This window comes from Camelus ferus, chromosome 12 (genome assembly GCF_009834535.1).
Source record: "Camelus ferus isolate YT-003-E chromosome 12, BCGSAC_Cfer_1.0, whole genome shotgun sequence".
NCBI lineage: Eukaryota > Metazoa > Chordata > Mammalia > Artiodactyla > Camelidae > Camelus > Camelus ferus.
The window spans coordinates 27,780,189-27,797,866 of NC_045707.1; the positions used below are offsets into that span (position 1 = coordinate 27,780,189).

Below are 17,678 nucleotides of genomic sequence, written 5' to 3' on the forward strand. Positions count from 1 at the left end.
TATTTTCCTTCTAATTTACGCATTAATCAGTTTTGATTAGTGTCTTGATTAATGATTACAGCATCACTATTATTTGATTCTGCTTCTATAAGTTTTAAAGAAAAAATAAGAGCTACGTATCAATTAACTACTAAACATCCAGTGCTGTGCAGAGCTTGACATGTTTAAAGTGTTTTATTGTGTAATATTTGATCCATACAAAATAATACATAATAACTTACATGCAAATTTGAAGCAAAATAATGAAATAAATAGCCATGAATCCACCACCAGATTTCAGAATTAGAAATTTATCAGTACTGTTGTATGTATGGCCTTAAGCCCGTTGTGTTTTCCCAAGAGGTAGCCAATAGCATAAATTTTGTATGTGCCAGTTCCTTTCATCTTTTGAAAGATAGTTTTATTGCATATGTATGTATTCCTAAAAGAAATTGTTTGCTTTTGCCTCTTTTTGAGCTTTAGCTCATGCATTTTCACTGTGGTACAATAATTCATACACACTTTACATATCTATAACTTGTCACTGAATATTTGGGCTGATTTCAGCTGCTTTCTATTATGAACTTTATTGTAAGAGCCAGGGTATATCTCTGTGATTAGAACTGCACATCATTAAGTGTGCTAATGTGCAACTTTATAAGATATACAAAATTATTTTCTAAAGTGGTACCATTTTGCATCTTTATCAGTAGTGTATGAGCATTCCTTTTGATTGTGTCCTTATCCAGAAAAGAATCTTCAGACTTCTCATTGTAGTTATATGTTTAAAATATGTCTGGCAAGTCTCTAGCTAGCCCAACTTTCTCTGGTTTAGTATTTGCTGGACTTATCTTTTCTTCTAATTTTCCAATGTTTTTATACTTTAGGTGTTTTTCTTGGAAACAACATATAATTGGATTTTAAAATAACATCCATAATAACTCAGTTTAGCTGCCAAAGTTGGGCTGTTTACATTTATTGTAATTATTGTTATATGTTAGTTTATATATGCCATTTTGTTTTTTGTTTCTGTTTATTCCATTTTGTACTCTGTCCGTGCCCCCCCCGCCCTTTGGCCTTTCTCTGGGTTAAGTTCTTAAATTAGATTCTTATTTTAGTTTTCCTATTTCAAGTTGAAAATTATATGTACTATTCTATTGTTTTTGAAGTTAATCTGGCTTTTTGCTAGCATACTTAAGTTAACTTTGTCTAAAACTCTCTCCTAAGCAAATTCTATCTTAGATTTCTTAAACTTTGTTATATATATATGTATGAGGCAGGGCAGGGAGACAATATGTATTAGATTTTGGAGGTTTGGGGACTTGATAGTTCTCATACATCATGAGCTCAGGGTTCTTTAAAAAGGTATTTTTTATTACTTGTCTAGTTTCTTTGTGGTGGGAGGACTGTCTAAAAACTCTAATCTTTCACAAATGTGGAAGTAGACTCCTCCTTCTCTAATCTTTACAACAGACTCCATCATCTTCTTACAGACCATTCTCTGACTTTGTTGGATTTATTTTTGAGTCAATCATCTAAGAAGGACCCGTTGAATATGTTATGTTTCTTACATTATTTATGCCTTATTGTCACATCTTTATACTGAAAGTTAAGTATGAATATGTCTGCCATGTCGTACTATTTTTTAATGATTTAATGCTAGACATTCTGGGCTATTTATGTAAAAGTGGGTGGTCTCCTAGCCCCCTTTCATTTTTTGCAGTTTTCAGCCACTCCTGTGCACATAAATCTAGACTACGGATCATAGTGACATCTAGAAACCTAGACTACAGAAATCAAAGTAATCTTATTATCTTTTCAGTCAAGAGTAATGATGATGATAACGATAGCTGATATATTTGAGTGTTTACTGTACATCATATGTTATATTAAGATTTCACGTGATTTAACTCATTTAATCTTCACAACAAACCTATGAAGAAAGACCTATTATTCCAATTTTATAAATGAGGATAAATAATCTGCACAAGTCTACACAGCTTGTGTTAGCACAAGTTTCAGTATTTTATTTTTCCATCTAAAATATGTGGGAAAAAATAACAAACTAAGAATAGTTCTTAATGATAAATTCAAGATGCTGGTAAAAATTACTAGACTTCTTGCATGTCGCTCCTTTTGCAAATATCGTTGCCTTAGTCTCTGTGTTTTACAAAGTACGCTGAAAAATGGGTTTTATTCTTCAAGGTGGTAGATTGGTGACTCTGTGCAGCTTCGTGCCCGTCCAGACACAGGGAATCTGTGTCCAGTTTGGGCTCCTGCTACTTTGTTCTATCTCTGCCCCGTTTTAGGGAACCCCGAGCAGCATGAGTGAAGCCATCAGTCAGCTGCTTGTAACCATAGCGCTGTACATTCACTTCAATTTCTGTTGGTCTTGCTTATCTAATAGAGATATTTGAGCTTGGTCTCTCATCAATGCATATTTTTATAGACCTGTGACTAAAATGTTCAGTTTAGAATATATCCATCCTTAAGCATAAAACACAAAGTTTGCATGGTAATGGACTCAATATTGTGTTCCAAATATATACACAGCCCTGAAAATGGATACACTGGAATTGAGCCACTAGGCAAATTGAAAATACTAATGAAGGCAAGGGAACACTAGCACAGTCATGAAAAAAAATGTTAAAAATAATTTTAACTAATTCGGACAAAGGAGGAAAATAAAATTGACCAAAAATTTGCACATGCAAGTATGAATTTATAATCTTAGGGAAAACAGTAATTCCCTCATACTTTCTACAGAGGACTGTTAAAGAAAGAGTATCTTTCAGTTTTTTCCCTCCTTGCTTTTGGTCTCGATTCTAACTAAGAAAAAGTTCTTTTTAGGGGGACGTTGCCCAAGCAAGGCCTTTGGCAGTGGGGTCAGAAAGAGGGCAGATCTTTTCTCTTTGTTAAAAATGTGCTGCTGAGTGAACTAACTAGTCTGACTTTTCCCAGCGATTTTCGATTCCTGAGTTTAACTTCCATTTCTTTGAGGGCACAGTGAAAACGTTCTAATTGTTAGGAAACCTACCTTAAACACTAGGAAAATGTCTGTGTTTTCAACTTTTATGACTTAAAGAATACATAGGAGGAGAGAGCTAAAACACAGTAGCTAATATAGGTATTTATTCTATATTAAGAAATTTCTAATGTGAAAATGTTACAGTAAGAATCCAGTTACTTTATATATGGAAATCTTTTTTTATGAAAGGAATCATCGTAGGAGAGCAGATAAATTTGCGAGCGAATACTGAAGGATAGCAATAGCAAAAACCATGACATTGTATCAGAAAGTAAAATGAAATGCTAACTTGGTTGATGATGAATATGGATTATTGTAATGAACATTTGCTTTGAATTTCTTATACTAGATTAAAGGACTGTATCAGCTAACTTCATCTTTCAGCAGCAATTCGAGATGCACGTTACTATTTAAATGAGTGACTAGATCTTGACATGTGATACATTTTCCATTGCTGAAATAGTTACAGAATTGAGTGCTTGCAGAAATTGTGTCTTTATCAAGTTTTATTTAATGTATATTAAATCCAGGCTTTATTCTAAGCATTTAACATATTTTTATCCATTTAATTATCATGTGGTAATTGAATAATTGTATGCTGCTTCAGTTCTTTAAAAAGTTAAAGAAAACTTACGGAATTATATTATTCTGTGCTATTTTCTTTATTAGTGCTATGACCAATTTAAACATTCATTACCTCTCCTACAACCCACACTAATGTGGCTTACACTTTATTCTTCTTGTAATGAATATTCTTTTCCTTTTCCTGTCTTAAGAAAATTATTTTTCATCCCTTATTCTGAATTATTTTCTTCAATAAGAGATTCTAAGAATTTGCTAAAAAGTTTTCAACTACAGACAAATCATTCTGTTCTTATTTTTCTTCTCTTGATAAAATGTTCGTGCAATGTTAGCAGTCCACTCGGCATTCATTTCTAAGTAGTAACGCCAATGATAAATGCCAAATGATAAACACAGTGCTTTCTGTATGATTTTGGTATTTTCAGTTCTGATGAAATACAAACGTGAATTTTTTCAGGTTTAGCAGAATTAGGTACCCTGTGTGATCCTTTACGGAGCTGCTCTATCAGTGAAGAAAATGGACTTAGTGCCGCCTTTACCATTGCCCATGAGCTTGGGCACGTGTAAGTACCGCCTGCCACCTCAGTACTGTGCCTTCTGTATACCTCTGCACAAATGCCTAAGATTCCGTCTTCAGCTGAGTAATTAGCACCATAATTTCTTTATAAAATGTGAGTAGTGTAATTTTCACCCCTGAAATGCTAACTCTGGCTCTTTTGTGATCTATGTTAGGTCAGACAGGCTACACAGATCAACAGACTAAGCAAAGAACTAGAACTTGGGAATTCTTTTATTTCATTTACTGTATTGGATTACATGACAAGCACTCTGGCCTCTGTCCCTTGTTGCCCTATACATGACCAGGTACTGTGCTCTACCATCTCATGGGAGGGCCTGCAGGGGCCCCTGGTTCTGGGGACGCCCCTAGGTATTTGTAATACCAACTCACTTCCTGCTCTTATAGCTCACAGCCTCAGCAGAGGATGTGGCCTGTGGGAATGTCTCAATCACTTAATTTATTTTTTTTTAATTTTCTCCCAGCTCCATATTTTTTGTTTTTGTTCTTATTTATTGGTGAAATTTGAGATTCTCCTCTCTGTTCTTGCGTTATTAGAAATTCTACTGGGGTTTTATGCTCTAAAAATGTAGAGGCCATGATTTCCCATGATACCCTTGGAGCTCCTGTAGAAAAAATCAGAAACCCCTAGAAACTCATCCTCTGAAAAATGGTTCCAGGTGTGCCCCCAGGACTCCTCTGATTCTTTGGTTATCTGCTAATGAGGAATTGAGGGTAGAGCTGCCTCTCTGAATGGACTACATTTTCTTTTCCTGGTCATGACATCATTAGAGTATTTCTCTGGAATAATTTCAAGTCGAGATCCTTTTTATTAAACTAGTGCCTCTTCAGTTCCCTTTACCATGGTTATAGCTCATGATCATCAACAAGAGGCAAACTCAGATCTTCACATCATTTGTTGAGGTCGAGGACAGGGTCAGGAGTGTACATGATGCACACTGTGCATTGCAGCAACATCTGAGAAGCAGTATTTGCTGGTTTCCAAGGGTGCAAACTGGTAGAAGAGTGTTCTTGCAGAGAGTCCCATCTTAGACATTTATTTTCTTCCTGAGAAACTCTTTAGGTGTGTTTAGAATATTGGTAAGTAGCTTATTTAAAGCACCGAGTTAAGTACAAATTTTGGGAGGCAAGGACCTGAGTTAGGTGGTTTCAATGTTCCTTCTAAATGCGAGGTTTCACTTAGATCCTCCAAAGAATGTGTAGGATCTGTTGCTGACCAGCTAACTATTTAATATCAATGCTCTTGTTGTGATGATTAGGTTGACCTTTAGGAATATTTTTATTATTCCAGTTCTGTCAATCACCGTGTATTCATCATAGACCAGAAAGAGCACGTGGGCTGTTTCATAGGAAATAGATGGAAACTGTAGTATGATACGGAATTAGGGCTTAAAGAAGTTTTTTTGTTTGGGTTTTTTTTTTTTTTTTTTTTTTTTGATACTGTAGTAGTTGTCAACGGTCTAGAATTTAGTGCGGTAGAACCTTTACCTAATCTTTCTACACACGTCTCCTAGGCGATGTGTGTGCAAACTGCTGCTGTTTTTAAGGGAACGCTATGTCCATATTGTGGTGAGGTGAGCCAGAACCCAAATATTTTGATTGTTTCAATTCAGATACCAAATCAGTGGACTGTGCTACTGATCAAAGTTTTGATCTAGTGTTTCTTGGACAGCAAATGCTCTAAACATGAAGGTACCCCTAGCATTATAATACTTCATGGCAAGATCAAGAGTACAAATCCTGATGTAATCAGATTTATCTGCATTTTAGATTATACTATAAATATAAGAGATTTGTTTCTAATGTTGTGTACATAGTTTAGTATTCTTTTTAAAGTGCTTATTTTTATTTTTAGATTTAATGTTCCACACGATGATAGTTTTAAATGTAAGGAAACTGGAATTAAACATCAATATCATGTAATGGCTCCAACTTTAAATTACCACACCAGTCCTTGGACCTGGTCAAAATGCAGTCAGAAATATATCACTGAATTCCTAGAGTAAGTGATTTTGTTATTTAGTTAAATAATTGCGCATTTATTAGATTATAAAATTTGAAACTTGTGTGTTCTTGTGCGATGCAATTTCTGTTGAGTTTTTTATTGTTTAAATTTAAGCTTCTTTTCACTGTACAAATGGATGTTTAAAAACAAGGAAGGAATTATATTATTTCATTCATGAAAAATTATTTTTTTGAGGGGGTCAGTTCAGGTCTAGTTATTATTATTATTATTATTATTATTATTATTATTATTATTATTATTATTATTATTATTATTATTATTTTAATTTGGGCTCATCATTGTGGTAGAAACTCCTTTTGAGGAGAGACTTAAAGGGAATCAAAGCTTCCCTACGTGTGAGTCCTTTCAGAGGTGTAACATGTTGAGAGGAGTTGAGCGGCTCCGGTTTGAGATGCCCCTGCAGGCAGAGAATGGCTAAAGTCAAACTATGAATATTCTAAATAGCTCTCCAAAGCCGCAGGGTTATGGAGACTCCAGGTCTACTTGTTCTTTTGGAGGCTTTTCCTAGCTCTGAGAGAGGAGGGAGACCCAGGGACTTCTTGCCTTGTCTCTTTAACTCCCACCAGGTTTCTTCACTTCCCAACTTCTTATCCAAATGTTATTTCTGTCCTAATTATTGAAACTTGTCCAACAGTCAAGGCCAAGTCATCTTTTTGTATAAACACAATACTGTTTCATTTCTTTTACTACGTATTCTAATCGCCAATTTATACAGTTTTAGTTACTTCTCTTTCCAAGAACGATGGGAATAAGTGAAACCATGTTTTGGAATGTATGTTTATAAATACATTCCTTAATTATAATCAACAGTGGTTACTTATTGTTGTATGGGAACTTGATTTAAAACCACAGCACACAGTTGCTGCTCCATACATGATTGCATATAGTTCTGTTCATTGCTAATTGAGGGACTGACTGAAAATACCAGTGGGTGTGCTGATTTTTGGAATGGGGTAATATGATTCTCTCCAGTGGGAATTTTAAAATTCACATGTTTATGTTTTGGGCAAAATTAAACATGCCATTTAGCCAGTAAAAAATTCCCCACCAAATATTTCCTCTAATTATTGCAATTCAATAAATCGTTGTTTTTAACCCAGTTGAAGTGACTGCACATGTTCATAAAGTTTTCTGTAGACTATTATGTGACAAACTACGAGTAACAAATATACATCTTCACTGCTATCTACCACTTTTCTAACTCCTTTAAAGGTATTATATCATATACTTTAATAGCAACTTCAAGGTAGACATTATCAGTCTCAATATGCAGATGAGGAGACTTAGTTAGGTTCAGGGAGAGTAAATAACTTGTCCACACCATGCATTCTGGGAAGTGGTGAGACCCAACTGCAAACTCCCAGCTGGCATTCTTTGTTTTTTTTTTTAAGTTTTAAATTTTTTTATTTCCAGCTGGCATTCTTGACTGAATTACATTCCTTTCCTAGAAAACCTCTTTGAGATGGAGACAGAATAACACTTTTTGAAATTCCTTTGTTTTGTTGTCATTTAGAACTATAAATGCATTTTTTCAGATGATTTTTAAACTTTAATTTGTACATTTTAACCCATCTGGATATTTAGATATAGGGCATTGCAATTGGATAGCAAAACAGATCAAAAGTGTGATGTGATCAAAATAGGAATTCAGGTTTCAAACATTATTTTCTGATGAATTTATGTTTATTATCTGTCACAGTTCTTTTAAAAAATTTTCCCTTTAGGGCAGTTGTGGATATCAAATGAGAACAAACACATGAAAAATCCTTTGTAAACTGTGAGGTTTTCTTACTGACTTTGATGCGAGTTTATTTTTCAGTTATGAAATGAAATACTGATAGTCTCTGAAAGTGCAGAGCTACAGAAAATGTGATAAAGAATCTTCTACTGAGATGCATCTGTATGTGTTCACAATATTTTGGCTTCTGTCACTGTTCCAGCACTGGTCATGGGGAATGCCTCCTTGACAAGCCAAATGGAAGAATATATGACCTGTCTTCACAGCTTCCTGGATTAATGTATGATGTGAACAAGCAATGTGAACTTATGTTTGGTCCTGGATCACAAGTGTGTCCCTATTTGGTAAGAAAAAGTCTGTCCTTTTGCTCGAAAGCTACCATAAAGTTGTAGTTAGAATGTATTTCAGAATGTACACTTATTTTCTTGGACAGAAAGTGCACTGAATATATCTTTAAAATATCTTAAGTATTAGAAAAATTTGGTCTTTGTCAGGAAGGGGTTAAAAAAAAGGAGGAAACTAAAATTTGAGTACTTATTATATGCCAGATATTGTGTTAGATACTTAAAAATTACCTTTAACTCTCACAAAATCTCATGAAATATCCCCAGTCAGAAAACAGAGCCACAGAGAGGCTATTGAAAATTATAAGCATTCAAATAACTGTTTTCAAATGATATTGTTTTGCGGGTGAGGGAAGAAAACATAAGTGTTTTGTTAATGAATCGTATTAAAGGTTCCAGGAATCTAATAGACTGTATTTTAATTTACACAGATTTGAATCCAAAGCAATGAAATGTGGGGCCTATTGTTTAGTTAAACAATTACTTTATAATTTATTTTGAGGATTTTTCATAGATTAGATACTTTAAATTTCCCCTGAAATAGCTGATTTAACACTTTAACTGATTCTCTAATCAAGATTTTGTCTTATTTAGGGGGATAAATTTTGGATTTAGTTTGAATAAAGGTCACTACTTTGGAAATCCATGCCTTACTCTTCCAAGCAGAATACTCATTCCGTTTTCTTCATTCCTGTAAAAACCTTTGCAAGTTGCTTACTAGACTACGAGATTATGAGGATCCCTGGACCAGGAATCCAGCCTTATTCAGTCATTTAAATAAAGATATATCCCCAGTGTTCAGTTCAGGATCTGCCACATAATAGGTGCCACAAAATAAATGCTTACCGAGTGCTGAATGAATGAATGAAACTTACTTAACAGTGAGCACAGGGATACACAAAGCATATTCTATACAGTGAGTATTATTCCTGAAATCTTAAATTTATAGTCACAGATTTTATAAGCCTTTAAACATCCACTCTAAAGGGGGGAAGATTTGCCTAAATTTTTTGTTATAAAAGCTACATTTCTTTCCTACCTGACTTAGATACTGAAGGAACTTTGAATTTAAATTCAGAAAAAGAGAAGCGTTCTCTTGGGTCTAGCTCCTGTGAGCCTCTGGGTTTTCGTACTTGTGAAAACCTCAGAACCCTTTGTTCAAAAGTTGAAAGTATGCATTATATTCACCAAATAGGAAACCAGTGTACATTACACAGTATTTCTATGCACATTATTCATACATTCCACCGTTGGATCAAAAGGGGCTTTTGGAGACTCGTTGTGAATAACATTTAACAACAAAAAGTCCTTTAGAAAAATGTCTCACATGATTTTGAATATTTCAGCTCCAGCTCGTCTCTCCCAGGGTTCAGCGTTTGATAAAAATCCAAAAGTTCTTAAAAGCTAAAGGTTGCCATTTCCTATGTTTAGAGGAAAATCGATGACTGGGACTGACTCGGTAAAGATTTCTTACTGACTGCTCCCAGCTCTGACTGCAGAACCAGGAAGTCTACAAGTGTACAGGATCCGCTTAGAAACCAGTGTATGATGCTGAGCTGATCCAGTGGTCGTAGTGCTACTTTTACTCTCGCTTCCTTGCCTCTTGTCCTGTGCAGAAACAATGCAGGCGTCTCTGGTGCACGAGCGCAGAGGGAGTTCACAAGGGCTGTCGCACTCAACACATGCCACTGGCAGATGGAACAAACTGTGGTCCTAGGATGGTAGGTTTTCTTGAAGGGTGAGTCTTGTATCAAGAGATCTTCCAAGGAGGTGATCGCTCTGCATTTCAATGCTCTTCATTATTCGCCGTCAACTCTTGTTCTGCTAGTGGAATGAATGTTTTTGCCCTATTTGTTTGATATAACATATTGTCAAGTGAATTAAAATTTTCATTTTACCCCTTTTTTCAAGATCTAGCAGATGAATATTCTAGTTACACAATTACATGGATATTTAGTGATCTCAGTGTATTATAGTCTTGTAATTAAAAATGAGTGTAGACATAAATATTTCGGCAATTCCCCAAAATTCATGGATGTTGCCATTGTATACATTTTCTCCTACAAAATTCAGGTAAGTATAACTGAAGGTTTTAAGTGGCTTCTTCAGATCTTTATTGGTTTTGAATGTTTTAAAATAACATTATACTGCTTAAAAAAAAAAAAAAACCCTGCCTACCATACTACTTCATTGCCATTCTAGCAACAGGCATCAGTTTATCTAAATCCGCCAATAGATGTCAGGTGGTAGGGTTACCGTGGTGATGAAACGTGTTGTATGGGAGGGTGAAGTCAGATTGTGCTTGGTGCTCCGGGACAAACGAAGGCAAGCCCATCTGGTCTTGGTGGCCAGTGTTGTTTCCACTGAGTAAGTTTTAGTCTGAGAGGCACCTCTGAGATACCTGAGCACAAAAGAAAAACTGCCTTGGCAGTGGGTTGGCTAGTGCTGCCTCTCTTGTTAACGTCACATTAGGCAAAAATAAGAACGCCTTAAAATAAGGTCACTGGCTGGAGTTGTGCCTTTATACCACCTGTTGCTTCACTGCAGTGTTCGTACCAGCGACCGCCCTTCTTTTGAATCACTTGTCCATCAAAAGTTATTATTTCCACGCGTATCACTCATATCGCAAATGAACTGATTTTTAAAGCAACTGAAGTGCTCGTTGAAACCCTTTAGCTTTCAAATTACTTTGTGATTTGAGGATAAAAAAAAAAAAATCCAGTGGACTCCTTCAGTTCATCGATTTAAACTAGAACTGAATTTTACAGTTTGAACTTTATCTAAGATTTTTATTTGGAGCATAAGAATTGTTAAAAAAAAGACTTTATGTTTCTCACTTCCTGTGATAATGGTACTAGTCATTGGCTTTTTAGGGGAGAGGAGGGGAGGAGAGGCATTTGTGAGAGTTACAAATTATCTGAGGCTGAGCTGAGAAAAAAAAACTTCTTGGAGTTTGAATACGAGGCTACTGATATTAGCCCAACGAATGGAAGACTTGCTCCAAGATGCTCACCTGATTCAAATCTAGGATTTGGCTTCAGTGCCTTAGCAAATTTTTAAGTTATTATATGCCATGTGAGCTGGTCCACCCACCAGAAGGCCAGCACCACCCCAAGATGCCCTTGACTTTGGCCCTATCCACCAGCACACTGACATAGCTCTTGGACACCCTGGGCCCCTCAGCCAGCTGCCCCAGGGTCCAGTCCCACCCACCAGTGAGCCAGGTGGTGGCTCACTGACCATACAGTGAGCCATGCCAGGACCCAGCCACACCCACAAGTGGCCAGGCAGCCTCTGCACAAGGCAGGACCTGGCAGCCAACAAGACCAAGGGCCAGCCACACCTATAGTGCACCCAGAATAGTCAGCTCACAACAGAAGGACCCACACAACCCACACAGAGGGCACCCCTAGAGCATACGGCTCTAATGACTAGAGGGGAGAGCCCTACTGGGCCCTATAGGACATCTCCTGCATGAGGTCACTTTATTGTTTGATGAAGAGCGAGTGGGTCAAGCTTCTTTTGTTCAATATAATGTTTTTGAGGTTCATCCGTATTATCGTGTACATCAATATGTCATTCCTTCACGTTGCAGTGTAATTCAACTGCACAGTAATTTGTTTACCTTTCTCTTGTTGATGGGTATTTGGACTATTTCCAGTTTTTGGTTTTTGTGAATAAAGCTGTTACGAGCATTCTTGTACAAGTCTTCTTGTGGACATATGTTTGTATTTCTCTTGAATAAATACCTAAGGTAGAATTGCTGGGTCATAGGGTGGATGTGTGTTTAACTTCATAAGAAAGTGCCAGACAATTTTCCAAAATATGTAAACCATTTTAGACTCACCAAGCAGTGCATGAAAGTTCAAGTTGCTCTGGATTCCTTATGAATTCTTGATATTGTTAGCCTTAACAAAAATGTAGCCACTCTAGTGGGTGTGAAATAGAATTTCGTCATGATTTTAACTTGCATTATCCTGATGATTCTCAATTTGGGGCATCTTTTCCTTTGCTTATTAGCCACTGAAGTATTTCCCCAATGAGATGGTATGGAGGGCATGGGTTTGTTGGAATTCAGGATAAATATGATGAGATACTGAGACCTACTTTAAAACCCATGTAGATTAAAAGCAGAAGTGGCATTTGGGGTAACATGTGGATCATGATAGGTATAAATTCCCTTTTTAAAAAAAATTAATTGAAAACAGTGAGCCCTTATGCATTAACCATATTCATTATTAAATGGACCTTTTATTCATGGTCAACCCATCTGACAATGAGTTAATTTTACTACATGGTGAGCAGTGTCACATTCTTTTTCATGCTCTGATCTCTCAGAAATAAATAAACAAAAAGAGAATATGCAAGGATTATTTAAATGTTTCTGGAAGAGGCCCACAAAATTTACATGCATATTGTTTATTTTATTCCGAGATTTTGCTTTCGTTCACTTCTAAGTGGTTTTTCTCATGTTGAATGCTGTGTTCTACCGGAGCACACAAAACATTTTTCCTGCTACTAATCTTGGTTATAGGATTAATTTATTCAACAGGAATTTGTCAAGGGCCCACTATGTGTCAGGTACTGTTCCAGGTGCTCAGGATACATCAGTGAACAGAAGAGGACAGATCCCTGCCCCACCTGGAGCTTGGGTTCTAGTGGGAGACTGCAGTGTTACAGACAAGAGAATAGGACTGTGAACAAGAGAAACAGAGCAGAAAAAGGATTGGAAGGTTTCTGGTAGGGAGGGCAGATGGCAATTTAAAATATGGTGGTCAAGGTGGATCTTATGGGAAGTTGCCTAATGAGCTGTTTTAAAGGAAGTGAGGGAGTTAGCAATGAGGTCATCACAGGGGAGTGAGTTCCAGGTAAAGGGGACAGCTGAGCTCCTAAACCTGGAGTATTTCTGGCATGTTTATGGAAGAGTGAGGAAGACATTTTGGCTGGAGTAGAGTGATGAGAGAGAAAGATGTGTGGGAAGCCACTGGAAGAATATTCTGTAGGGCCTTGCAGGCCATTGTGAGAATTTTACGTTACTCAAAGTGGGATAATTGAAGGATTAGAGCAGAGGAGTCATTTGACTGAAATTTAAAACTGCATTTAAAAAGGATCATGATCATTCCGACAATCTGTAGGGGTCAGGAGTACAAACAGGGGAGATGTTCTCACAGAGCCGTTGCAGTCACAGAGATGCGAGGTGCTGGTGGCTCAAACCCGGGTGATGCTTCAAGGTCAACTTTGTATATGTTTTTTGAAGGAAATAGAACATTTGCTAATGTATCAGATATGGAATGTTGCAGGAAGAAGAGATAGGGTGACTAGGTGTTTTTGGCTAATCAACTAAGATCAACTGAACAGATTTTTGAGGGGGCAGGACGAGAGTTCAACTTTGGGTATACTATGTTTGAGATGGTTATGAGACATTCAAATGAAGTTGAGGAAACAGCTGTCCATAGAGTCTGGAGTTCAAGAGCAAGATCTGGACTGGGAGTGACTGTTGATCAAGAAGAATAAAAGACCAAGGTCTGAGTCTAAGGACGTTAAGAGGTCAGAAAGAAGACGAAACAGTGAAAGAAACTGAAAAAGTGAAATCATTAAAGAAAAGAGAAAACGAAGAGTATGTGGAGCCCTGGAAAATAAGAGAAGAAAAAGATGTATCAAAGAGGAAGAGTGATGAGCTGTGTCACATGCTGCTAAGTCAAGGAGGGCGGAGACTGAGAACTGGCTGTTGGTCATGCTGTCCTGGAGACCACTGGTGGTGTACACGGGAGTGGATCATGGAGGGTGGGGTAGACACGCCTCTGGTCGCGGTGCGCGATGAGAGAGAATTGGCCGAGAGAGTTAGACGCTGAGCACAGACAATGCTTTCAAGGGAAAACAGGACAATAACTGGTGAAGGAAATGAGATCTAAGAGAAGTTTGTTGTTGTTGTTTTTAAAGTGGGAGGAACAAGAGTGTGTTCGTATGTTAAAGGCAATGAGTGGAGCACTTCTCAAACTATCTCTTGCAAAGGACCAGTCTTCTTTTTAAAACACTTCTGATCATTTATAAACATACTGTTGTGCGAAATGATGAAAATGAAAATGCAGTGAAAAAAGACATTCAAAGTGTAAGCCAGCTTTTAAAATGGAAAACAAAATGGTGATTCCTCAAAAACATTAGAAGTAGACTTGCAGGACCCAGCACAAACACCTGGTTATATATCCAAAAGAATTGAAAACAGGGTCTTGAAGAGATAATTTGCAAACCCATGTTCGTAGTTGCATACAATGGCCAAGAGATGGAAGCAACCCACATGTCCATCAGTGGATGAATGGATAAAGAAGATGTGTTATATACATACAATGGAGTATTATTCAGTCTTAAAAGGAAGGAAATTCTGACACATGGTACCGCATGGATTAACCTTGAGGATATTATGCTAAGTGAAAAAAGCCAGTCAAAAAAAGACAAATACTGTATGATTTCAGTTATATAAGATACATGGTGTAGTCAAGTTCGCACAGTAGAATGGTGATTGGCAGGGGTTGGGAGGAGAGGAGGAGGGGAGTCATTGTTTGATGGGTACAGAGTTTCAGTTTGGGAAGATAAAGAGTTCTGTGAATAATGATGATTACACAACAATGTGAATTGTTCTTAATGCCACTGAACTGTGCACTTCAAAATGGGTAGGATGGTAAATTTTACCACAATTAAAAATAAAACAAGTATAAGCTAATTTTTAAAATTATTAACTTCAATAAATAAAATTACTCAGTCAAAATCTTAAAAAAAAAAGTTTCTAAATGCTTACTCTCAATTTCTGTACTCATCTTCTCACAGACTGACAGTGACAGTTCACAAAGACCGGCATCTGTGCCTGGACCACACTGGGATTAGCTTTCATGCAGTGGAGACTGGAACAGGGATGATGTTGGTGTGGAGTGAAGTTTTAAGTAGTGAGAAGAGATGAGACTAGGTGCACAGTGGAGGGGTTGACTTTGGATTTTTCATGTATACTGATTGGCAGGAAGGCTAAGTATTGGGCACAATTCCTGTTCGTGGGTAGAAGGGGTGAGGGGGATTGTGGACAGATTCTTCTGTAAATTTCCATTTTGTTCATAAAAGCAGAGAACAAAGTGATCTTTGAGACTTTGAATGAAATGGAGTAGAAAGTTAGCTAAAAGGGTGGGAGAGTGTTAGATATCTTTGCATAAAAAAATAGAAGCATAGACATATACTTTATTAATCAAATGTTTCTTTGCTTCTTATCAAAAGTATTTTTTATTATACTAAGTTTTTCCCCATATATAATCTCATAGGCAAGGTAAATTTCCTATTCTTTTTTGCATTGTTGATCTTTTTACAATTATTCAACAGATACACAGGAAATATTCATAAAGTGGTGTCAAACACAGTCTCGTTTCTGAATTGATAGCATTTTGCTCTAAATTGTATGCATTTTTTATTGATCTCTGTGCTGTTGTCATTACTGTGATGTTCTCATTAGATGTGCACGCATCATTTCTTTCTGTGTTATTTCTGTAGCATTGCCGCCACGGGCTCTGTGTAAACAAAGAAATGGAAACACGTCCTGTAGATGGCGAATGGGGACCCTGGGGACCTTACAGTTCTTGTTCAAGAACATGTGGAGGTGGAGTCAAAAGCACAACCAGGCTCTGTAATCGCCCCGAGTATGTCTTTTTTATGTCACTGTAAATTAAGATTATCTCAAGGCACCAGAAAGTAAACACCAGTTTCATTCACTTCTAAAACTGGAGGTCAGTCTGTAAGTTTCTGAGATTCAGAAAACTTCTGGGATACTTTAAGCCATTTATTACTTTATATCTCAGTAGATTCAGACTTTAAAAAAAAAAACTAAATTAAAATAATCTTTAGAATTTGAATTAAGACAGAACCATTTTTTCTTTCTTTATTTTCTGGTTTAGTGTAAATTTGAAAAATAGTTGTAAATAATGACAGTGATATAGTGGCATTTTTACTTTTACTGTGTTTCCATTGAAAGATCCTGGCCCCTTTCAACTGTGTTTTGGCTTTCCTGGATAAAATATGTAGTTCTGTTACCAGTTTTTTATTGTTTGGTATCATGTGTCATGTCGTATTTTCTTTCTCTTCTTTTCACGTTATAGATGCTTCAGTGTCTTTAGCTCAACTTAAGTACTGAAGCATAGGCTGTGTTCATCAAACTATGGAAAAGAATTTAGGGAATTCCATAAAAAATTTTAAATAATGTTTCTGTTGTTATACAATATATAAATTGGTAATAAGAATTTTTAATGCAGAAATGAGATGTACTCTGAATAAAATCTGACTTCGCTTACTTGAACTTTAGAATAGCTACATTAGGCTAGAGGTCTTCATATTAAGAAAAAAAACACGCTGACAAAAGAGTTTTTATTTTCCAGCATAAATTAAAATAGAGATAGATGGCTATAGATCAATACCATAAAACTCTTTGATCTGAGTAATAAGTAGGATTTACATGACCAAGAGGCATATGCATATTCCTTTTTCTAATTTAATATGGTATTATCTTGCTTTATTATCATCTTTGGCTCACTATATGTGTTTCCCCCCCATCCCCAGAAAGTGAACAAGCCCTTTTTTGAAGTTTTAAAATTCATTCCCATCACTGGTTAGTTCCTTGTTAGTTAATCTAGTCATGAATAAGATACCTGCCCTCTAAGCCACAGTGTCCACTTCAAAATGGATTGTCTGTTATTAACCGCAGCATTGCTTGACAACCAGGTTACACGCTTCTGTTAAAAAACAAAAGTGTTAGTGGGACGGCAGTGGCTTTCCAGGTCCTGAAAGAGAATGGAACAGTGTTAGTAAATGGCAGGAATAATATTGTACTGATGTGCTTTAAAATGTAATGAATTTGACTAGGCCAAGAAACGGAGGAAAGTTCTGTGTGGGCCGCAGGATGAAATTTCGCTCATGTAACACTGATTCCTGTCCAAAAGGCAAGCAAGACTTTCGCGAGAAGCAGTGCTCTGATTTTGACGGTAAACATTTCAACATCAATGGTCTTTCCCCTAATGTGAGGTGGCTTCCAAAGTACAGTGGGAGTAAGTAATCAGAATATTTTCTTGATGCAGACAGTTTTGGAGACGGAGGAACACACGGCCGTATTACTCTACACCCCAAACTCGACTTTTTCTTACAGTTGCCGTAAAAGATCGTTGTAAACTGTACTGTCGGGTTGCGGGAACCACTCGCTTCTACCAGCTGAAGGACAGGGTTGCCGATGGCACGCCTTGTGGGACTGAAACGAACGACATCTGTGTTCAAGGCCTGTGTCGGGTAAGTAAACGTGTTATATTTTAAGTGACTTGCAGAACGCTCTTTTCCTCCCACTCCTGCAACCAGGTACTACTTCTGTGACTTCAGAATTCCTTCTT

At 36.9% G+C, this 17,678-nt stretch overlaps 1 protein-coding gene across 1 annotated transcript in view; it reads left to right on the forward strand.

The window, feature by feature from the left end:
- ADAMTS20 (ADAM metallopeptidase with thrombospondin type 1 motif 20) overlaps window positions 1–17,678 on the forward strand; it is a 134,050-nt gene that overhangs the window by 43,665 nt on the left and 72,707 nt on the right. Inside the window, exons 8-14 of the mRNA XM_032493279.1 lie at window positions 4,047–4,152; window positions 6,022–6,168; window positions 8,133–8,274; window positions 9,891–9,995; window positions 15,802–15,947; window positions 17,164–17,345; window positions 17,444–17,580. Of these exons, the coding sequence (XP_032349170.1) occupies window positions 4,047–4,152; window positions 6,022–6,168; window positions 8,133–8,274; window positions 9,891–9,995; window positions 15,802–15,947; window positions 17,164–17,345; window positions 17,444–17,580 (965 nt within the window). The remainder of the gene's footprint in view (window positions 1–4,046; window positions 4,153–6,021; window positions 6,169–8,132; window positions 8,275–9,890; window positions 9,996–15,801; window positions 15,948–17,163; window positions 17,346–17,443; window positions 17,581–17,678) is intronic.